This window comes from Vicugna pacos, chromosome 12 (assembly GCF_048564905.1).
Source record: "Vicugna pacos chromosome 12, VicPac4, whole genome shotgun sequence".
NCBI classification, from domain to species: Eukaryota; Metazoa; Chordata; class Mammalia; order Artiodactyla; family Camelidae; genus Vicugna; species Vicugna pacos.
In genome coordinates, this window is record NC_132998.1 from 7,137,851 (window position 1) to 7,158,393 (window position 20,543).

At 35.6% G+C, this 20,543-nt stretch overlaps 1 protein-coding gene across 2 annotated transcripts in view; it reads right to left on the reverse strand.

The window, feature by feature from the left end:
- Positions 1 to 20,543, reverse strand: part of LOC140700056 (SAP domain-containing ribonucleoprotein) — a 46,579-nt gene that overhangs the window by 24,261 nt on the left and 1,775 nt on the right. For both annotated transcript variants that reach the window (XR_012078271.1, XM_072972595.1), the window contains exons 2-9: positions 13,697 to 13,796; positions 12,007 to 12,053; positions 11,713 to 11,780; positions 8,544 to 8,595; positions 7,617 to 7,690; positions 7,136 to 7,164; positions 4,781 to 4,806; positions 3,549 to 3,617 (exon numbers count right to left, since the gene is read on the reverse strand). Coding sequence is in view for 1 of the 2 variants with exons in the window: in XM_072972595.1 (XP_072828696.1) it covers positions 3,549 to 3,617; positions 4,781 to 4,806; positions 7,136 to 7,164; positions 7,617 to 7,690; positions 8,544 to 8,595; positions 11,713 to 11,780; positions 12,007 to 12,053; positions 13,697 to 13,796 (465 nt within the window). In the remaining variant the exon portion in view is untranslated. The remainder of the gene's footprint in view (positions 1 to 3,548; positions 3,618 to 4,780; positions 4,807 to 7,135; positions 7,165 to 7,616; positions 7,691 to 8,543; positions 8,596 to 11,712; positions 11,781 to 12,006; positions 12,054 to 13,696; positions 13,797 to 20,543) is intronic.

Consider the following 20,543-nt stretch of genomic DNA (forward strand, 5'->3'; position numbering starts at 1 on the left):
GTAATTCAATAAAGTATTTTTAAATTTAGGTATGTATATTGTTTTTTTTTATTCATGGCTCACTTTATTGCAATATTCACTGTACTTTGGTGGTCTGGAACTGAATCTGAAACATTTCCAAAGTATGCCTGTATTAGATAACACAGATTATTCAATAGAACAATATTCTACAGAATATTCCCATCATCACAGAAAGTTCCACTGAATGGTGATGATCTAGATAGCAAAATACCAGCATTTCTGGAACATTTTAATGGTTTATGTGAAGCAAATTAGGGCAAATTGTTAAAATTAGGATGGTTCTGAAAATCAGGATTTATGACTAATGTAAATCGAACCTATCTCAGAAAGTCATAAGTCTCCAAGTGGTTCTTGGAAGAAATCATATATACTCTTAACACAGTGTAATTCAAAACGTGGTCTGCCTTTAGCGCTGTTTGTTACCAGTCGGCAGTAAGTCCAGAAATTGAGAGTGTTTAGAAATTTACGAAGCAACTTAACATTGCTTTGACATTTTTATTGTATTTTACAAAAGTACCACTCTACAATTAATTGGAAATTTTAAAAACTAGTCTTTTGCCACAGAACTGGAGAAGCACTACTCTAGAACACGTGTGACAATGAATGTTATTAAAGAACAGAGCTCATATAGTCAGTTCTTCCAATTACCATTATCTCATCATAACTTCAGAATTTAAAACAGGAACTGAAATCTTATCAATGATCAACTAAAACACAGAAGTTAATTGACTCAAAGTGATAAAACCAGTTGGCCAACAGAACTGAACTAAGAAAACTAACATTTATTGAGGGTCAAAGTGTAACCATGTAGATAATTGCAAATATACAATTATTTATTCTTTGCAAACACAGTGTTAGGTATTATTTCCAGTTTTACAGATGAGGATCAAAGAAGTTTAGTAATTTGCTCAAAGTCACAAAATTTGCTGGAAGTTAATAAATGTACCTCTTCATGTTTTACTCAGCCTCCTGTGGAGGCTAAAAAGAGATCAAATACACAGAAAGATTCCAGGAAAGGGAAAAGACAAGACTGATATCCCTGTATAACTCAGGTGGACAGTATAAAGTGAAGAACAAATTCCTCTCTAAATAAAAATTTTATTTACAAACCGTAAATAGACTCACAGATACAAAAAACAAACTGTGGTTACCGGGGGGAAGGCGGGGGGTAGTGGTAGATAAGATTAGGAGTTTGAGATTAACAGATACACATTACTATATATAAAATAGATAAACAACAAGCACCTACTGTATAGCACAGGGAACTATATTCAATTTCTTGTAATGAGCAGTAATAGAAAAGAAACTGAAAAAATATACATGAATGTATGTGTATGTATACTGAATCGCTTTGCTGTACACTTGAAACTAACATTGTAAACTGACTACACTTCAATAAAAAATAATTAAACAAGTTTATACTGTACAGCACAGGCAACTATATTCAATATCTTGTAGTAACCTACAATGAAAAAGAATATGAAAATACATATGTATGACTGAAACATTAAACAGTATATCAGAAACTGACACAACATTGTAAACTGACTATATTTCAATTAAAAAAAAAGAATTTTAAAAAACTCCAGGGGGCAGGGTATAGCTCACTGGTAGAGTGCATGCTTAGCATGCACAGCATGCAGGAGGTCCTGAGTTCAATCCCCAGTACCTTCTCTAAAAATCAATAAATAAACCTAATTATGCACCCCCCATCAAAACACAAAAAATAAATTAAAAAATTTTTTAATAAAAAATTAAAAAACCCCAAATTCCTCTCAGGAATGTGTCCATATGAGCTAAGGAGCAGGAGATATGATGTTCAATATTGTTAATTTTGATGGAATACACAATGTATGGCTGTAAGCATAACTGATGCCATCCTAGGTCCATTTAGTTCCTCTTGTCCTTCCACTGACCCTACCTAGGACTATATTGTGTAATAAACCTCTTCTCTGTCATCAAGGGCTATTTTAGTAGATATTAATGATCATTAGGTCTAGGTGGCCTCTATGCTCTGTTAGTCTTTAAACAACAATGAAGACCTTTGCTGACATACTCCCAGTGTCCCCGAAACTAGTTACCCATTCATAAATCTTGACTTCCCATTTCCAAGCATGTACCCACAAACCCTAGGTTAACTATAAAACTGTCCCAATAGTCCTTCAGCAGTGCAGAGTGCAGCTGCAAATGCTTCCGGATTGTTGTGTAACCGATCCTATCCTACGAGTAAGCTACCCTATAATAAACTGATTCACTGATTATATGGAGCTGCATGTCTCATTTTTTGTTCTCAAGGTAACTTCTCAGTTCAGTGGGTACCTTTTGTTCCCCTCCGCCCTCCAAAACACAAACTCAACAATTCCCTATGGGAGTCAAGTTACTGCTGAGATTCTCAAAATACTTAGCCCTCATATACAAAAAAAGGAAACAGATGACAACTAGGGCCACAAATCCAAGGAACCCTTCCCCCTGACCATCTAGCAAAACACAAATGACTTTTGGTTTATAACAGTTCTTCCCAATTAAGCTGCATATGGCTTGAATCATATACTCTGCCTACCTCTCAACTCCTAACTTATTTCATATAAACTACCAAATACTCCTACTGACCACCTATGGTCTCGGTGTCAACCTGGGTACACAGATCTGATGCTGTATTTCTGGTAAACATAAAAAAATGTAACCCAAAGGGAAGGAAGATGAAGCACAGTTGTGTTCAAGATTATGAGTCCCATAGAGACACAACTAGTGTTCACTTTTATGTGCTGCTTTTTTTTTTTTTGAACAAAACTATAACTACTATCAGGTCAGTTTTTTTCAATGGATTTCCAGGGAGGTAAATGCTTCTATATCCAAATGGGAAATAATTCTTTTTTTCCCCAATGACGGTTTTTCTGGTTTGAAATAGTCTTCCCTTAACCCTACCACCACTTCAAACAAGAAACATGTTCTCATTCCCACAGAAGAAAGATTAAGAGACTACCTGGCTCTAGGCAAACAGGAGAGTCCTCAGCATTTTCTCCAATGTGCCTAGCAAAACTCCAAACACAACAATGCCCTGTAGGACTGATTTACCCACCCAGCATGGTGCCAACAAAGTTATCTTGCTTAAACTTAATAGTATCAGTTAGCAGAGGGGCAGAAAGAATGAAATAACTTTCTCAATTTTGTTCCACAGAACCTCCAAATTTTGTTTCTAGGTACTTTTGACCTAAAGACAGGATTGTCTTCCCCTGATTATTCAATTTCCATTATGCCTACATCACAAGTTAAAGCAGATGTAACAAGTTTTAAAATCACTGAAATCAACATCTTGACCAGCCTGCATGGAAGCTTTGAAAACAATCTGTGGGAAAAACAATTAGCTTTGTGAAACAATTCCCAAATGCAATCAATAGTCAGTGAGAGGAAGTAATAGTAAAAGGAGGGCATTAAATGATGTGCTGAGCAGCCAACTCTATACTCAGGACAGTCATTTCCAGACTATGAGCCCCAAAGGCTGTAATATTGCAAAAACAGTATCTTACCTTTCTGGAGATTGAAGAGACGTTCAAACCGAATCTTTGAGCTCTTTCTTTTAGCTTATCCATGTTAACCTACAAAAACATAGGAAAAAAATTTTAAGAATCAAAACAGAAAATATGGAAAGCATAAACTATGGTCCAAAGCTAAGAGTTCAAGTAAGCCTACACACAGATACCCTATGTGCCACTAATCTACGCCACTAATTATTAAAAGGCCTCTCCTGGAATGCAGTGAAAGATTCAGCCCTGCCTCCTTCATTTATCAAAGGTGGCAAGACCCCAAGGAGGGTATAAGATCAAAGTAGGCCAAATACTGCTTGAAAAAGCAAACAAATGTCTAAATCATCACCTCCAAACAAGTCCATCATTCACAGTCCAAAACTGTTAATTCCTATATACAGTCTTGGCAAGTAGTTCTTAACTACCTCCTAGCAAAGAGAAACTATCACTGCAGTTATCCTTGCTTCAGAAGATAAATCTACTACCAGTACCCAACTCAATTTTATTCCTTACTTTTTCTTGGAAGCCCTGACATGTAAGACTTATCATAAGGACATTTGGGACATTTTCATTACTACTACTGTTCTAATTACTACTACTACCACCACCACTACTATTACCACTACCACTACTACCACTACAACATTTCGCCTTCACTTACAGTATTGATCTATAACCCCAAGAGCAGGATTTCATAATGCTGAATATAGTTTGCAGCATTTATTCCCATTTTCTAAATATGCTGAATAGTCATAATGGCCCAGAAGGGATCTTATTCTACTAGTCTTTATTCCCTGGTTTTATATTTAATAATTAGTGTTGAAAATTCCCAGTATCTACAAATAGAACTCATAAGTTGCTTCCATAGATTCTCTTGTGGTAATTAAGAACCAGACATTATTCAAAGCCATTGGTTGAGGCCTAAAAACTCCAGTACCATAAAACAAAGAGCTACATGGACTGTCCTCAAGCTAACAAAATCTACCCACTTTTTTTTCCCAAGAGGAGTGGCAGGAAGAAAGAGATCTATAATGACTTTGAAGATGCAGCAATTTTCCCAACCTCTCAGTACCTCAAACAATTCTTTTTATTCAGGACATAAAACACTGCACTGAAAACAGTCACCAAACTCCTATGATCTCAATTTCCTCTTATCTGGGGAGAAGTAAATCTCTAACTTTAACTGTACAGAGTTAAGATTTGGCACTCAGGGTTGAGAAAAAAAAATTTCTTACCATAGGCTTAGTGTCAGATGACAGGCCTAAAGAAGTAAATTAAAAAGGTTTATTTAATATTTTTAAAAGTTGTAAAGAAAGTTGACAGTCTTCAAATCAAGTGAGACAGCACAGAAATCATATATAGGATAAATATCCTTTATCCTATGAAGGGAAAGAAAAGGCAGAAATTATATCTAGAGATCATGTCTGCATTCATTGCTGATGGGAACATAAAAGAGTACAGCCGCTTTGGAAAACATTTTGATGGTTCCTCAAAAAGTTAAACATGGAGTTTACCATATGACCTAGCAATCTGACTCCTAGGTAACTCCCCGAGAAATGAAAATATATATCTACACAAAAATTCAGATATGAATGTTCACAGTAGCATTATCCATAGTAGCCAAAAAGTGAAAATAACCCAAATGTACACTAACTGATGGAAAGATAAAATGTGGTATATCAGTACAACACAGTATTATCCAATAATAAAAAGAAAGGAAGTAATGACATATCCTAAAACATGGATGAACCCTGAATACATTACGTTAAGTGAAAGAAGGCAGTCACCAAAGACCATGAATTACGAGATACCATTTATATGAAGGCAAATTTATATATACAGAAAAAATTTAGTGGTTGCTTGCTGGAGGTTGGGGGGGAGGTGATGAGTAAAACTGCTAATGGGTACGGGGTTTCTTTTTGGAGTGATGAATATGCCCTAAAATTAGACTGTGATGATGGTTACACAATCCTGTGAATATATAAAAAACACTGAATTGCATACTTTAAATGGATGAGCTGTATGACATAGGAATTATATCTCAATAAAGCTGTTTTAAAAAAGAGAAAGACACTATATCTGGACAAAAGAGCACAGCCACTATCATAACGAGTTAAAATCATGATCTCTTAAAGCCAATGTTCGGTCCTGAAATTATCACTAGTAAGTAGTATACTGGCCTATAGGCCCAACCCCAATCTAGTCAGTAATTATTTATTTAAAACTTGACAGAATTTTATTTTAAGCAACCTCAATCTTGTAATTGGTTCCCTAATTGTCCACCGTAAACATTCAGGTATGGACTCAACATTTACCATAGCTATTTGCTAGGAACTTTTAAGTATTTTTATGTTCTCACTCATAAAAACAATACTTCCTTTAACTGCTGCCAAATTCTATTCTTTTAAGAGCCACTCTGTAGTTCTCCAGATTATACAGATAGCACTGCAAATGTTATCTTTACATTATTTTATTGACAATCTTCCTTTTCAGGCTAAGTATTAATTTTAACTTTTGTCTTTCTTCAAATAGCACCATCTAATAATGCCTTTAATAATTTTTATTGTACCATCACCAATCCTATTATCTCTCTCAATGTAACTAAAAGCCAGAAAATATTTTGTTTCTAAAACATGTAGTAACAGTGACCAAAATTTTGCTGGACTTTTATTAAAAAGCATAGCAAAACTCTCTAAGATTTTTGAAGCACATTTTCTTAACAGACTTGAAACTACTAACAGGTCACTAGAAGACTAGATTGGATCAGGAGACTACATTTAAAGTCTCTGAGAAAAGGAACTATGTTCTTTTTAAAAAGTATAACTTTGCTCCCTAATTTATTACAAATATATACTCACTGCAGAAATTTAAAAAACAGGCATTTAAAATTCTACCAACCAGAGATAATGTGTTATCAATTCAGTATATATCCCTCCAATCTTTTTTCCTATCCATAGTGCATTTTTATTACTAAAATAGGAACACACTACAAATATTATTTTATAATGTTTTTTCCATTTATGTGTTTGACAAATATTCTTCAATATAATTTTTAACATCTGCATAGTCTTCAACTGTACTATGATACATATTTATTTAACCAATTCTCTATTGTATATTACATTGTTTCCAATTATTGATAACTATAATGCTGTGATAATCCTTGTGGCTAAGTCTTTAAACATAGCTAAAGTTTTCTCCTTGTAATTTCCTAGAAGGTAAAAGATACTCTCTTCTTCTCTTTGCCACTCACACTAGGCAGTACTAACAATGGGCAGGTACACAGTAATTACATGCTGACTTGTGAAATCAGAATAAATAAGTAAGGTACTAGAAACTTCCCTAAAGATGTCTAAGAAAAGGAAAACAGATGTTGGTGCTTCCTTCTATTCTCTCATAACTTCAGTACCTTCTCTAAATTGCCCAGGAAGGGTTAAGCATGGTTTTACCTAAAGCACAGAGGTGAATATAATAACCGCTTAAAGGCTTCTAGCACTAACAAGTTTACCTTAATTTGGAGAAATGGAATCTGTTGTGCCAAAAAAGTAAGACCATAAAGATAACTTTCTCAGAAGTCTCTGTATTCTTACCTTTTGACGGAACGGAAGAAATCCCAAATCTGTAGAAAGAAAAACAAGCTAAATTTTAGGAAGCTGTTCACACTCTTGGTTGTCTGTCTCCGTGTCAAGTGTACATATGGCACTTCTTGCTTGTGATCTCAAGCCTTGCAATCATTAGCTAATTCTAACAACCCCATGAAAGAGGTCCAGTTGACTCTTTTTCTCACCAAGAGTCCAGAGAATAAACTAAAAGGAAGCCTTATCAGAACTGGGAGTGGCAGTCAGTTCCTGACTTTCACCTATTACAAAAACCCTGTTTGACAATAAAACCCAATCTAGAGCTACTATATTGAATGAGCAGACAAGTCCTGAACAAAGTCAAGAGAGTTATTTCTTTTCGGCAAAGGCCTCTATTTCACTTAAAATCAACAATTATATTTAAAACCTAGGAACACACTTCCTCACCTTCGTATGATCACTATCTCAGGTCCAAAACGATGGGGACACTCACCTAGCTGCTCTGGCAGCTTTCTTACTCTCCAAGCTCACAGGTACATTGAATCGTTCAGCTCTCTTCTGCATTCTCTAAGTGGTAATAGACAAAAGAAGGGGGAGAGAAACACTCATTTTCTGGTTTTCTTCTTTTAAGAGAAAAGTTGTTAAGAGGTGTGTATCTTTAGAACATAAAGAGTAATTTCTTAGGTCTAAACTGAGTTATATTGACAATCTTAGAGGATATCAGGGTGCACCCCTCTCAGGGCTTAACTCAACAGCCCTTTCCAGAAAGCAAACACAAAAAGACTATTATTACATTCATGTCCTCAAAAACAAAAGGGAAGGAATAAAATAAAACCCACATTCTGCATCAAGCCAAGAAGACAAAAGCTGTGTTTGGTTGACCTTTGAAAAGGGATCAAAGGAACAGCTTGGTTCCAACACTAGTTGTACTCTTTCAATTAGAAATGAGGCAGTGTTGTCCTATGCCATCTCTACTTTAAAGGTACAAAAAGAACACAGATCTTGACTGGAACATAGTTTCAGAGATCTTGAGATGGAATTCAGAGAAATTTCAATCTCTCCATCTAGCCAGTAGTAACTTACAAGTGGTATCTTCCCTTGTTACTTTTCAGCTCTTCCAAGGTACAATCCTCCCAAACTCTAATCCTAGTTTGTAAATATCTTAAAAAGAGTTACCACTAAGACCAGAATATTATACACAAAAAGACTAGGGCTTCAAAGGTGACTATGCCAGCCAGAGTATTTTCCCAAATATAGTTAGTTGGTGGAAAAATGTATCAATACCAAAATCTGTCAATATTGATTTTCTGCCTATAAGTAAAATTTTTAAAGTGATGATATAGATAGAATAGAGGCTAAGAAATAGAAAACAAAAACTAAAACATATATATATAGACTGCTCCTCTAAAAGAATACATACCTCTGTTTGTGGTATTTCAGATGTAATTTTTACTACTTTCTTCTCTGCTGCCCTGGAAAAGAAAGAGATTTTCAAAATCAAAAAACTGATATTCTAAACCAAAACCTCAGAATTGTATAAGAATTTACCGGAGTTATATCCTCTGTCCCCTCTCTCTCTGCCTTCCCTTTGACCAAAAAAAACATGAAGCCCATTAGCTCTTCAGTTCCTTAAACTGTCGTCTATTGATAAAGAGTTCAGATAATAGACTAAGATACTTCGCTAGAATATAAGAAAGTAACCAGGAAAGAAGTTAATATACTGGGTGAACGGTAACACTTAAAGGACATTGGAAACCATTTCATTTACCTTTAGGAACTTTAAATGTACTTCTGGAGTAATGACTATTCTTCTAACCCTCATTTAAATACCAGCTCTCAATGTTCATCACAACAGTTAATGAGTGCTCTACAAGGTCTGGTTTCCTTCTTTTACAAATCCCTTATTTCTCCCATGGGGACTCTAGTTCTAGCTGAAACAGTCAAAGTGGGACAAATAAAAATGCCAAAGGGAGTAGAAAGAAAAAAGCCTAAGAGGAGTTTGAATTAGGACAACATGGTAAGTTACTAGTCAAAAGGTTTAAGAGAAAACAAAAGCAGGGGGTGGTGGTGGGGTGGACCAGAGGGGTGGGAGACAAAGTTCGGAAGTACCTAGGATAAATGGAAGGGTATTAACTCTCCACCAAACAACTCCCATAAAACTGTGGGTCATAACCAGTCTCATTAAGGTCCCTCATTTAGGGACATAGGCGGCTTTTGTTCAAATATCCCGGACACTTTTCCCATTTGATGCCCTGAAAGGTAGTAATGGTGTAATAGCATTTTCAGAGGAAGCAATTCTGTAACAGGAACTTACTCTCTCCTCCATCCTTTTGTTGGAAGTCCCTGGACTCACAGATAAGCAATGGGAGCCCCCTGCTGACCATAACTAAGTCCTGCAATATTTAACTGCCTTAGCTTGGGGTGGGGGTGGAAATCAAACTAGAAACAGAGGTATTTCTTTGGAGAACCTCAAGCGAAAAACAAAGCAAAGGGATCTCCTTTTGAATGGTCAAAAGACCTAAATTAGCCCTGTATATTCTGACTTTAAAAGAAATTTCTGAATTCTTTCCATTTCCTGGTCATCCTTCCTTCCCCAACCCTCTGTTTTGTTCAGGCAGAGAGGGCCACTGAAGTTTAATGTTTTACTTGAAGTCCAATGCCATTAAAAAAGCAGTCCTCTCCACCAAACCCCAGGCTAATGACTTCCTCCACATTCCCATCTTAAAGCACAATCATTGTAGCACACCTCATGGCAGAAAGGGAACAAGGAGAGAGGAAGCTTCCTTCTGCTCTGTTCCAACTCCCTCAGGCACAATTAAGCTCAAGCAATAAATACACATTATATTCTGGGACTCATTCTTCTGTTCACTGAGAAGTTTCTCTCCTATCCAGTCATATACAAAACATTCTCCAAAATACAGGGACCCAGAACCTTTCTGTATATACTTTAGTCTAATCACTACTAGCTCTTTAAAAAGCAAAAGCACCCCCTCAACACACACACAATTTCAATTCCCTTGTTTAGAAATTCACTGATAAAATTAAAGCACTTTAAACAAGAGAATTACATATTTTAGATATTTTAAAGATAATGAACTTCTATAAATTTTTAAATTTCATTATTTTTAACCCACACAGGCCAATTATTACTGTATTTACCTCATCTTCCTTCTTGCCCCATTAAGTCCTCAAAACATCTCTATCTTAAAGCTATTCCATTAGGCATTTTCTCAAGGCATTATACCTAGACACTAACCTCCTATGATGGAAGGTAAGTAAATGATTTTAGAAAGCAGTAATATTTGAGAAAATCTAATAAAACATTAAATGCACATCCCCTATGTTGCCTCAAATCCATTGCTAGAAATTTATCCTACGGATACATCTGCATAAATTTAAAACTAGTTGTATAAGGACATGTAGTGCTGCATTTTCTGTAATTATGAATAATCTAAATGTCCATCAACAGGAGACTTGTGAAATTACTGTTCATTCAAAGGATGGAGTATTATTAGCTGCCAGAAAGAATACAATTCCAAGTTGATGGGTTCATGGGGGTCTATATACTATTCTCATAATTTTTATATATACTTGTAATATCCCATAATAACTAAAAAAAAAAAAAAAAAGAGCGAGACCTACTACTTACTAGGATAATTATTCCCATTTCACAGGGTTGAAGTGAGGATTAAATGAGAATACATGCAAAATAGTTAGAACCTTGCCTACTATATAACTATATTTAAATAAGGACATTATTATATAATATAGAAAGAGCTCTGTATGTGAAAAAAAAATCAAGAAACCAACAATTTGCATGGTGTGTACATATGTAACTGTATATACACATATACACACAGCATATAAAATATTCCAGAAGCATATACTGAAAACATCTGGGAAGTCAGGTGGGGATGAAAACAAGGGTACTTAATTTTCAATTTATATACTCCTCTATGTACTGTTTTACTTTTTACTAGTACATATATTATCTTTTATAATTAAATAGATTAATACAGCTATGAGGAACAAAAATGTTAAAAAGGACTCAACTGTTCTTAATGTGCTGGAGTATAAGATGGCCAGACATTTGTGGGGCGATCCCAAATAAAAGATGTTTGTGATCAATCTTGTGGAATAATTTGAATAAATCAAGATTCACTTTCTACTCTAGTACTCTGTCCTCCCCTCCACCACTGTAAGTCAAAAGGAAGAGAGAATACAGTGTTACTTTGAGACATAATCTCTGCTCAGCACCCTCCTCCCTTACAAAATTCTTTATATGCAGAAAATTTGCATGACTCTATACAGAAAGAGAATCATCTATTACAGTTATACAACAAAGGCTAGGAGAACTAAACTTTATCTGGGCTTGAAGTCTCCAGCTCCTAATTATTACATAACCCAGAGACAAACTTAATTTTGCTTCACTGGGACCATGCACTTGAAATGAAGTAGACCCTCTGAAAATGTATGATCTAATGAGAAATGAAAAAGCCAATGGGAATGTATAAGAGGTAAACAGAGTGAAACTAAAAACCCTAGAACTGTCTGCTTTGTACTCATTATAAAAAAAAAGGGATAGTTACACATCAACAGTTTTTTCAGGCGGTTCTTCCTCTTTGACAGGCAGTTCTATGGGCTTTGGTTCTTCTTCCTAAAACCAAATGAAACAAGATGGTTAGCATAAATCAAGAGTAAATACCCCATAATAAAAGAATATGAGAACTCCAAAATGAACCAGTCTTTCAGAACCTTCATTCCCCCTGTATGCTCCCCTAATGAGTTAGCATTTAAGCCCTCTAATGATTGATGTTCAGCAGTGTGACCAAGGTAGTGGCACGTTGCCAGGCCAGTGACTAACCTTACTCTCTCCAACTCACCTCTGTTTCATCTCCCAGTACATCTTCTTCATTTGCCTCCTCTTCAGCTAAAGAATATTAAAATATTCAGGTCAAGCCCTGCTACAAAACCATCTTGATCACTGTACTTAGGCTAAAATTGTATTTATTTTGCTTTCCCAAAATAAAATTAAATAATGAAGGCAGAACTGATGCTTACAAAATTTGTTCCACATGGAGAAGGTAAAACTCTCTTCTTTACCTAACATTGATATGAGGTTAAACTCTAGCTGGACTAAAGAAGTGAACGTGATGAGGCCAAACTATAACATTAATAAAAAATAATGTGGGAGAACTTAGTGTTGGTGAATAATTTCTTAAAAAAAAACCCACAAACAAAAGTAATATGCAAAAAAGTACAAATTTTTCAAAACTAGGGGAGGACTCCACAAAAAAAGAAACAAATGAAAAAGAAGGTATTTGTGTCTAGAACAAACAAGGATATAGTTACTAGAATTAAAGAAGAAATGCCTGCAAACTAATAAGCCAATGATGGAAATCCCAATAGAAAAACGAGTAAAGGAGAAACCCAAAGAACCATGAACAAAAGAAATGTTTAAACTTTTTAATAATAAGAGGAATGTAAATTGAAACCACCAACAGATCAGCAAAAAATCGGGCCACTTGATAGGTCAGTGCCAAGTTTAGGTTTGTGAAGGAGATACACAAAAACCCTCATGTGCTGATAATGAGATTTATAAAGCAATTCAGAAATACAACTTGTCTGTGTTTAGTCACACTGAGTAAACATTATGAATAGATACTCATTAGCAATCCCATTCCTGCGTATATACCCCAGAAAGACTCTCACACCAGAATATAAAGAAACATGAAAGAAGTGGTTCAGGAGGCAATAAAGGCATCAGTCACCTAGTGAACTGAACAAAATGTGGTAAATTCTATATATCATACACTACCATGCAGGAATTAGAATCAACAGACTAGATGACCACACAGCCATAGGCCACACAAATACATCTTAAAAAAACACAGGACTTAGAGAAAAAATGAAAAATAAAGTAAGGCCTTATTAAGTAAGTATGGCCTTACTGCCAATGACATAAAAATACTGTATGCCAAACAACACTACATGATTTACAAGGACAAAGACAAAAAGTATTTATCAAACACTTCAGAATAGTTGCCTAAGGGAGTTGAGGTAAAAGGAATGGAAATAAAAACTAGGGAGGGATGACAGTATGCCTTAGATGAAGTGGTTTTTATTTGTTTTTAAAAAGGTGGAATTAGAGAATGTCAGAGCTAGAAGGGACCAGAGACTATCTAGGTTTATGGATTTCAAGGTTGCAGACACTTGTCTCATGTCACAGAACAAAACAGACACTTAGCCATGAAAACAGTGGCTGTCAAAGTTACCAAGTAAATTTCTGGCGTAAGAGTAATTAGAATTCAAATCTTTAAATCCTCAGTCTAATGATACTTGTTTTACCATACTCTCTTCAACATAATTAGCTGAAATAAAATTACAATGTCTTAAAAGGGAAGGGGGTAATTTCTTTTCATTGTAACCACTGTTTTAGATGACCCAGAATTTTAATACAGTTAATTAAGAGCTTACATCATCAACAACCTAAAGGAAAAGAAATCTTCCATATGGCAGAGCCTAGAAATTAATCCCCTCACTCACATCACTCTGCCTCCACAGAGCACTCACCATGCTCTTCAAGATATGCCTGGAGCCTGTTGATGAGATCTTGTTTTATTCCCTTGGTCTCCAAACCACGAGCAAGACACTCCTGCTTTAGTTCAGCAAGCTGAGGAAAAAGAATAAAGCTTTTCCTTAATTTATAGAATGAACCTGGGGCAGATGGGGAAGAAGAGGTAGTCACACAAGAAAGAAAAAGAAAGTTCAACCCCAAACTACTGCTCTTAATCCCACCAAGCCTCTAGGTCCACAAAGATGGTGTACTTTCCCCTAATAATACTCAATATGCAAGAGGACTTTTCTAACAGATTCTGAAGAATAAACAGCCTAAGTTAATAAAATTTTGATCTAATCATGTATCTGTTTACTATCATAAATCTTTAGCTATTTCTGAAGGGAGAAAAAAAGGTGTCTTTTTTTCCCCAAATAATTACTGTACTAGCTCATACAAGGAAAGAATGAATCTAATAGTCTAAAGGTAGATTCTTCTTACTATCTTACTATCCCAGACTGTTTACTGCAATCTACCATATACATGCATACAAGTATGACCACCATAGAATAGGTAGGTGTGTTAGCTTAATGTCAACAATTGATTAAAGGATCTTTGCCAAAATGGAAAAAAAAAGTAACAGCATGCTACAGAAGACATTATGTTGAAGACTTTGAAATCAGTAACATGACTAATTGTGAGGACAATAGAAGGAGGAAGAATTGATAGATTACTGACAGAACCAAAGAGGGGATGTCACTGGCTCTTCAGGGAGAACAATGAGTCAAAATGAAGACTCAATTTAGAAAGAATAAGGTACACTATAAAGTAGTACACTTATATTCAAAACTTAAAATTGTTAAAAAAAAAAAAAACAGATGACAGGGATCTGGCTCAACAGTAACTCACAGGATAAAGACCTCAGTCAGGGTTTTAGACGATTACAAGTGCAAAAAGAGTTAACAGTATGATTTGTTACCAAAGTAATTTTAAGTTAAGGGTAACTGAAAGAAACAGAATCTATATTAAATGATGTAATAGCTTTACTGGGCTCTGTATTCTCATTTTACGGAGCAAAATGATATGCTCATCCAAGGAGAAAAATGAACAAAAGGAAGGTCCCAAAAATCGTATATGTAGATCAGTGCACAAATACGTATTTGTCCTGAAAAAAGACTTAACCAGTTTTGAGGTAGAGATCTAAGATCAACCAGTAGAAGTTAGAAAGCAGATTCCTATAGAAAAAAGAACTTTACAATTAAGGGAATATGATGGGCATCTTTAGAGGCTTTCAACCACAGCATTTGGAAATGGAGGGGAGCTTTTTTTTTCTTTCCCGACTGGGCAGATGGAGCATTCAGTGAGTGGGGCAGGCAGGGAGGAAGGGATACTATGTGGAAACTGTCCTACTCAACAAGCCAACAGCACCCTCTATTGAGAAACATGGTAGGTAAACACCTATTAAAAGTGTGGAGTGTATGCATAGCATAACATGGCCTCAGACTACCTTGGGTTCAAATTTCAGCTTTACCACTCACAGCTGAATAACCATGGGTGAGTAACTTAACCCCTGTGTGCTTCAGTTTCCTACAAAATGGGAATAATGCAACAGTACCCATAACATACAGCTGTTTTGAAGATTAAACCAGTGAATACTTATAAGGCATTTAGAATAGTGCTTGGCAGCTAACAAGCACTTTATAAGTGTTAGATACTAGATGAAGGGTTAGACAAGATTGGATAATCATTGCTTCTCAGATTTTTGAATTTCAGATTGCTATATTTTTATTTATTGATTGATATATTTTAAAATAGGTAGACTGATAGGGCTACCAACTTTTTATAATATTTCAGCCAGGTTGTGAACCAACACTTTTATGGAACAATAAAACCGTTACTTGAAAAATGATCATACACTTGGATGTAGCAGTGATGTCAAACTGCTGAAGAAGTTTCTAAAAGTTTACTCAATTTTCTATTTTTATTTTTTTACTTTTCACTAAAAAGCACTGGCCTACAGACCATACCTTGAATAGTATTAATCTAGAATCTAGACTGTAAGTGATCTCTAAGATCCATTTCTTAAGTAAGATTCAATCTTTCCTATATTGGTACTTTATTTTCTTTCAGTTTCCTGGAGAACAAGTCTTCTGATTTTAGTTTAAGAGTTTTGTTGATTTGTTATAAAAGTATTACATTCACCGCCAAATAGTTTGACAATTCTGAAAAGTACAGAAGAAAGTAAAAGCCTTATTATGTAACCCCAGGACTTAGGGATCACCTAACATTTTAAATATATCATTTGGGTTATTTGGTGTGTGTGTGCGCGCGCGCATGTGCGTGTGTTTAGAGGGTGTTGGTTGGTTGTTTACAAAGCAATACAGCTTCTTTATTTCCTGTAACTTCTAATCTTCCTCAGAAGACTCCATTCCTTTTTTCTTTTGCTGGTTTAAGCAACATTAAGACCACCTACAAAAAAGGAATGCAAATATTCAGGCAATTCAAAATTCAACTTTCTAATAGAGTTGTTCCTTCCTTCCCCAAATTGTGCCTAGACATAGGCAAAAGTTTACAAAAATTTCCAGACGACAAGGAAACAGACAGTGATGGTTTCTGCATAGGGTGCTGATCTGGTAGATTTGAAGCTGACAGACTGGTACAACTGGTTGTTTAGTGTGGATAGCATCTACCACTGCTGACCACTGACCTTGCCGTTGCCTTTGGTCATTGAAATCTCAGCCTCCACTGGTTCTCAGTCCCAAATCTCAGATCTCTGGCTTATTAAGCAGTCTTCTCAGCACCTTCATATTCCCTTTCTGGTCATATAAGAGTGTTACATACAGTTTTTATACCATGTTGTATTACTTTAGTTATTACATTGTAGGTTCTGCTCCTATACTGGGACATTATTTCAAAAGGGAAATAGATGAGTAAAAACAAAATAGCTAAAGATGAAGTCGTTTTACACATTTTGACACAATTACGTTAATAGTAGGACAAAATCCTTTTAAAGTCTCAAATAAGAACTTATAATATCAAATCCTACCCATTTTTATATGCATTTGACTTCAAAATATTTTAAAAGAACATATTTTAAAAGCAAGGTATACTGAATGAATTGCACAGTATGTGAAATTGTACCTCAGTAAGGCTATTTTTAAAAACCAAGCTATAGAACACTGTATACAGGATACTAACATTAATGTGAAAAATAATATGCACCCCCCCATATAATGTGTATACATAAGATGCCTGGACGAGGAAAGAGCTAAATTAACACTAGTTTAAGGAGTTTGTTGAGGACAAGTATAGGAGGGAAATTTTTTACTATATACTCTTATTACCTTCAGAATTGTGAACTTGTGCATGAATTACCTATTCAAAAGTTAAATTTTTAGTATCAATCTAAAAATATTATTTTTCAGTATTAACAAGGTACCTTTCATTCTACCTAGCCAACCAACAGAGAAAGGACCAATCAACTGACTACAAAATACATTTGACATTACTCATTCATAGCCCTGTGATTTCTACTAATCTTGATTTTTTTTTTGGTATATATATATATTTTTTTTATTGAAGTATAGTCAGTTTATAATGTTGTGTGAGTTCTGGTATACAGCATAATGTTTCAGTTATACATGAACATACATATATTCATTTTCATATTCTCTTCACCATAAGTTACAAGATATTGAATACAGTTCCCTGTGCTATACAGTATGAACTTGTTGTTTATCTATTTTATATATATTAGTTAGTATCTGCAAATCTCAAACCCCCACCAATTTATCTAATCTTGATTTTTGATTCAAATCTTTTTCATCTGTTATCTCTCAACCTGGTTTGTAAACATTTCAGGACAGAGACATTTTACATCATTTATAACATTTCATATGATAGAAACTAAAATTTCAAGTACCAATACGTGCCAGGAAAAGGGCTAAGTACTTTTAATGTATGTTCCTCATTTAATCTTTACAACATCATGTGGTTGGTACTATGAGCCCATTTCATAAAACAAGAAAATGAGGCTTAAAGAAACTCAGTAATTTGCTTAAAAATCACCCAGCCAGAAAACAGCAGAGCCAATACGCCAGCTCAGGTCTCTCCAATTCAAGCCCAGTCTTACCAACCAAAATGCGGCACTGCTCTCATGCACACTCTGTCTCTCTTACCATTTTCCTCTTACCTTTCCTCCTCAGCCTCCTTGCTAGCTCTTCTTCCACCCAACCCTGTAAATACTGATATTCACTGAGATTCCTTCTTTGGCCTTTTTATTCTTCCACTTATACCAAAGGCTTTTTCACTTCCTGGAATCCAATTATTGGCAAATCCTGTTGGCTCTACCTTCAAAATATATCCAGAATCTAACCCCTTTTTGTCTTTCACACATACTATCGTAAAAACTCTTCAGCCTTTGAGCCTCATTACAGTTTATTCTCAGCAAGGTAGTCAGAGTGATTCCGACAATTTAAGTCAGAATATGTCATTCTTCTAGTCAGAAATCCTCCATGGGTTTCCTATCTCATTAAGGGTAAAAAGCCAGAGTCCTAATGAGCACCTCTAAGGTTCTCTTATTAATACTTTGCACAAGGCTCACTCTTCTACCTCCTTCAAGTCTTTGCTTAAACATCACCTTCTCAATGAGCCCTTCCCCTACATCCTATTTCAAATACCTTCTTACCACTGTACTCCTTGTTCTTATTTTTCTTTACAAACCTTATCATTATTTGACATACATCAATAAACTTCACTTATTTATTGTCCCTTCCCCCAGTAAAATATAACCTCCATGACAGCAAGATTTTTGCCTGCTATGTTCATTGCTGTATCCCCAGTACCAATGGTAGCTGGCACATGGTAAGCAATCCACAAATATTTTAAACTTTGATCAGCTCTCAGCTCTTGAGCAGGAGACCCCACATTTCCAAATGACTACTAAATATCTCCAAGGTCCTGTCTCAAAGACACTTAAACCCCAAACTGAACTTTTCTTCTCCTGCACAAAACTGGCTTCTTCTCCCAACCTAGACTAAAAGTATCACTATTTGGAGTCATGTTTCATTCCTCCCACATCTAGCTAATCTGTAAGTACTTATAATTCTATATCCCAAATTTCTTTCAAATTCATTCCTATTCTAAAAGCCACTACCTTTTCCAGGTCTTACTATGTTTATTCACTTGACAAATAGTTACTGAGTACCCACTGTGTGTCAAGCATTATCTTAGATACAAGAAAATGATCATAAACAAAACAGAAAGTTCCTGCCCACATGGAGCTTACAATCTAGTAGGAAACAAGACAATCAATGATCATACAATGTTTAACCGATAAAAAAAAGAACTATAGTATAAAAGCATTTAAAAGGTGGCCTGACCTTGTGTGTGGATGGATGGAACCCATCCTACCTAAGGGTTCCTTGGATAAATGATGTTTGACTGATATCTGAAGGACAACTAACAGTTATTTCAACAAAGGTATGGGGGATGGGAGTAGCAAGAGCACTGAGTCCAAAAGCATATGTAAAGGTTCTGGGTACTAAGCTAAGGAGAGGCAGTCATGCACGGTGATTAAAAACATGAATTCTGGAAACAGATTGCCTCGATGTGAGCTACCATTTATTAGCTGTGTGACCTATGGCAAGTTATCCAACGTCTCTGAGCTTCCATTTTTTGAAATGGGAACAATACAGGCATTCACCTTATAGGATTACTTTGAGAATTAAACCAGTTAACATGTAAAAACAGCTTTGACCAGCGTTTGCCACATAGTAAATATTATGTAAATGTCAGCAATTAATGAACACAGCCATTCTGAGAAATGAAATAAAGCCACTTTGCTTGGAATGTGAGAAACTAAGCTGGAGAGATTGGCAGAGATATAATTAAAACGTTTTAAGCAGGGGAGTGACTTCTATAATAAAAATCTAACTGATGAAATATCTTCCTCTCCAGACCCCATCCTTCTTAATGCTAAAAGAACACAAACTGATAACATCAGCTCCTCCTTTCAAAATCCCAAAGGCTCTCCACTTTCTGCCTACATGACAAAAACCAAACACTGTACACAACTTAAAAGGTCCTTTTCAGTATCAATCCAATCTACCTCCAGTGACACAGTTCACCTACTTTACTTTCCAAACTATCTTCAACTACAAACATATATGCACTTTACGCTTCAGTATCACAAATGTCTCACTGTTCTCAACACTCTTGACACTAATATACCCTTCTTGTTCTCCTCTTCTCTGTAGTCCCTTTTTTCATCCTGGATTGGAAATCTGTTACTATTACAGTTCAGAGCATTTTTACCCACAATTCAGTCTCTCTTTCCAACTGTGTTCGAATGACTGCATTTCTACAGAATCTTCAGAAATTTACAGTTGATGTGGACTTACGTATCAATTGACAGGTATTATGTTTCCTTCCCACTTCAAACTTTGTACCTTTCCTCTGAGATCCTATACTAAAGTCCTCAAATTCTCTTTAGAAAAATAGAAAGTTGTGTTTTTGTTGTTTTTTTTTTAAAGAGACAAACACTAGGTCAACCCAAAAGTCAGGATCACTCCACCAAGTTCAACAGTGGAACCAAACATTAACCATCCTGGAAGTCAGAATTAAAGGCATGGGTTCTTAACCAGAGGTCCATGGACTCCTCAGGGCTACAAGGTAGTTTTATAAAGCCCCTTAAATCGCATGCAAAGTGTATGTACATGCCTTTTTCTGGGGAGAGGGTCCATACCTTTCATCAGAGTTCAAAGATATCTGTGACCTCCAAAAGGTTAAGAAGTGCTCTAGAGAAAAAGCAAAAACAAGCAAATATGATTAAAAGAGTGAATCCCTTTTAGGCTGTCAGGACTG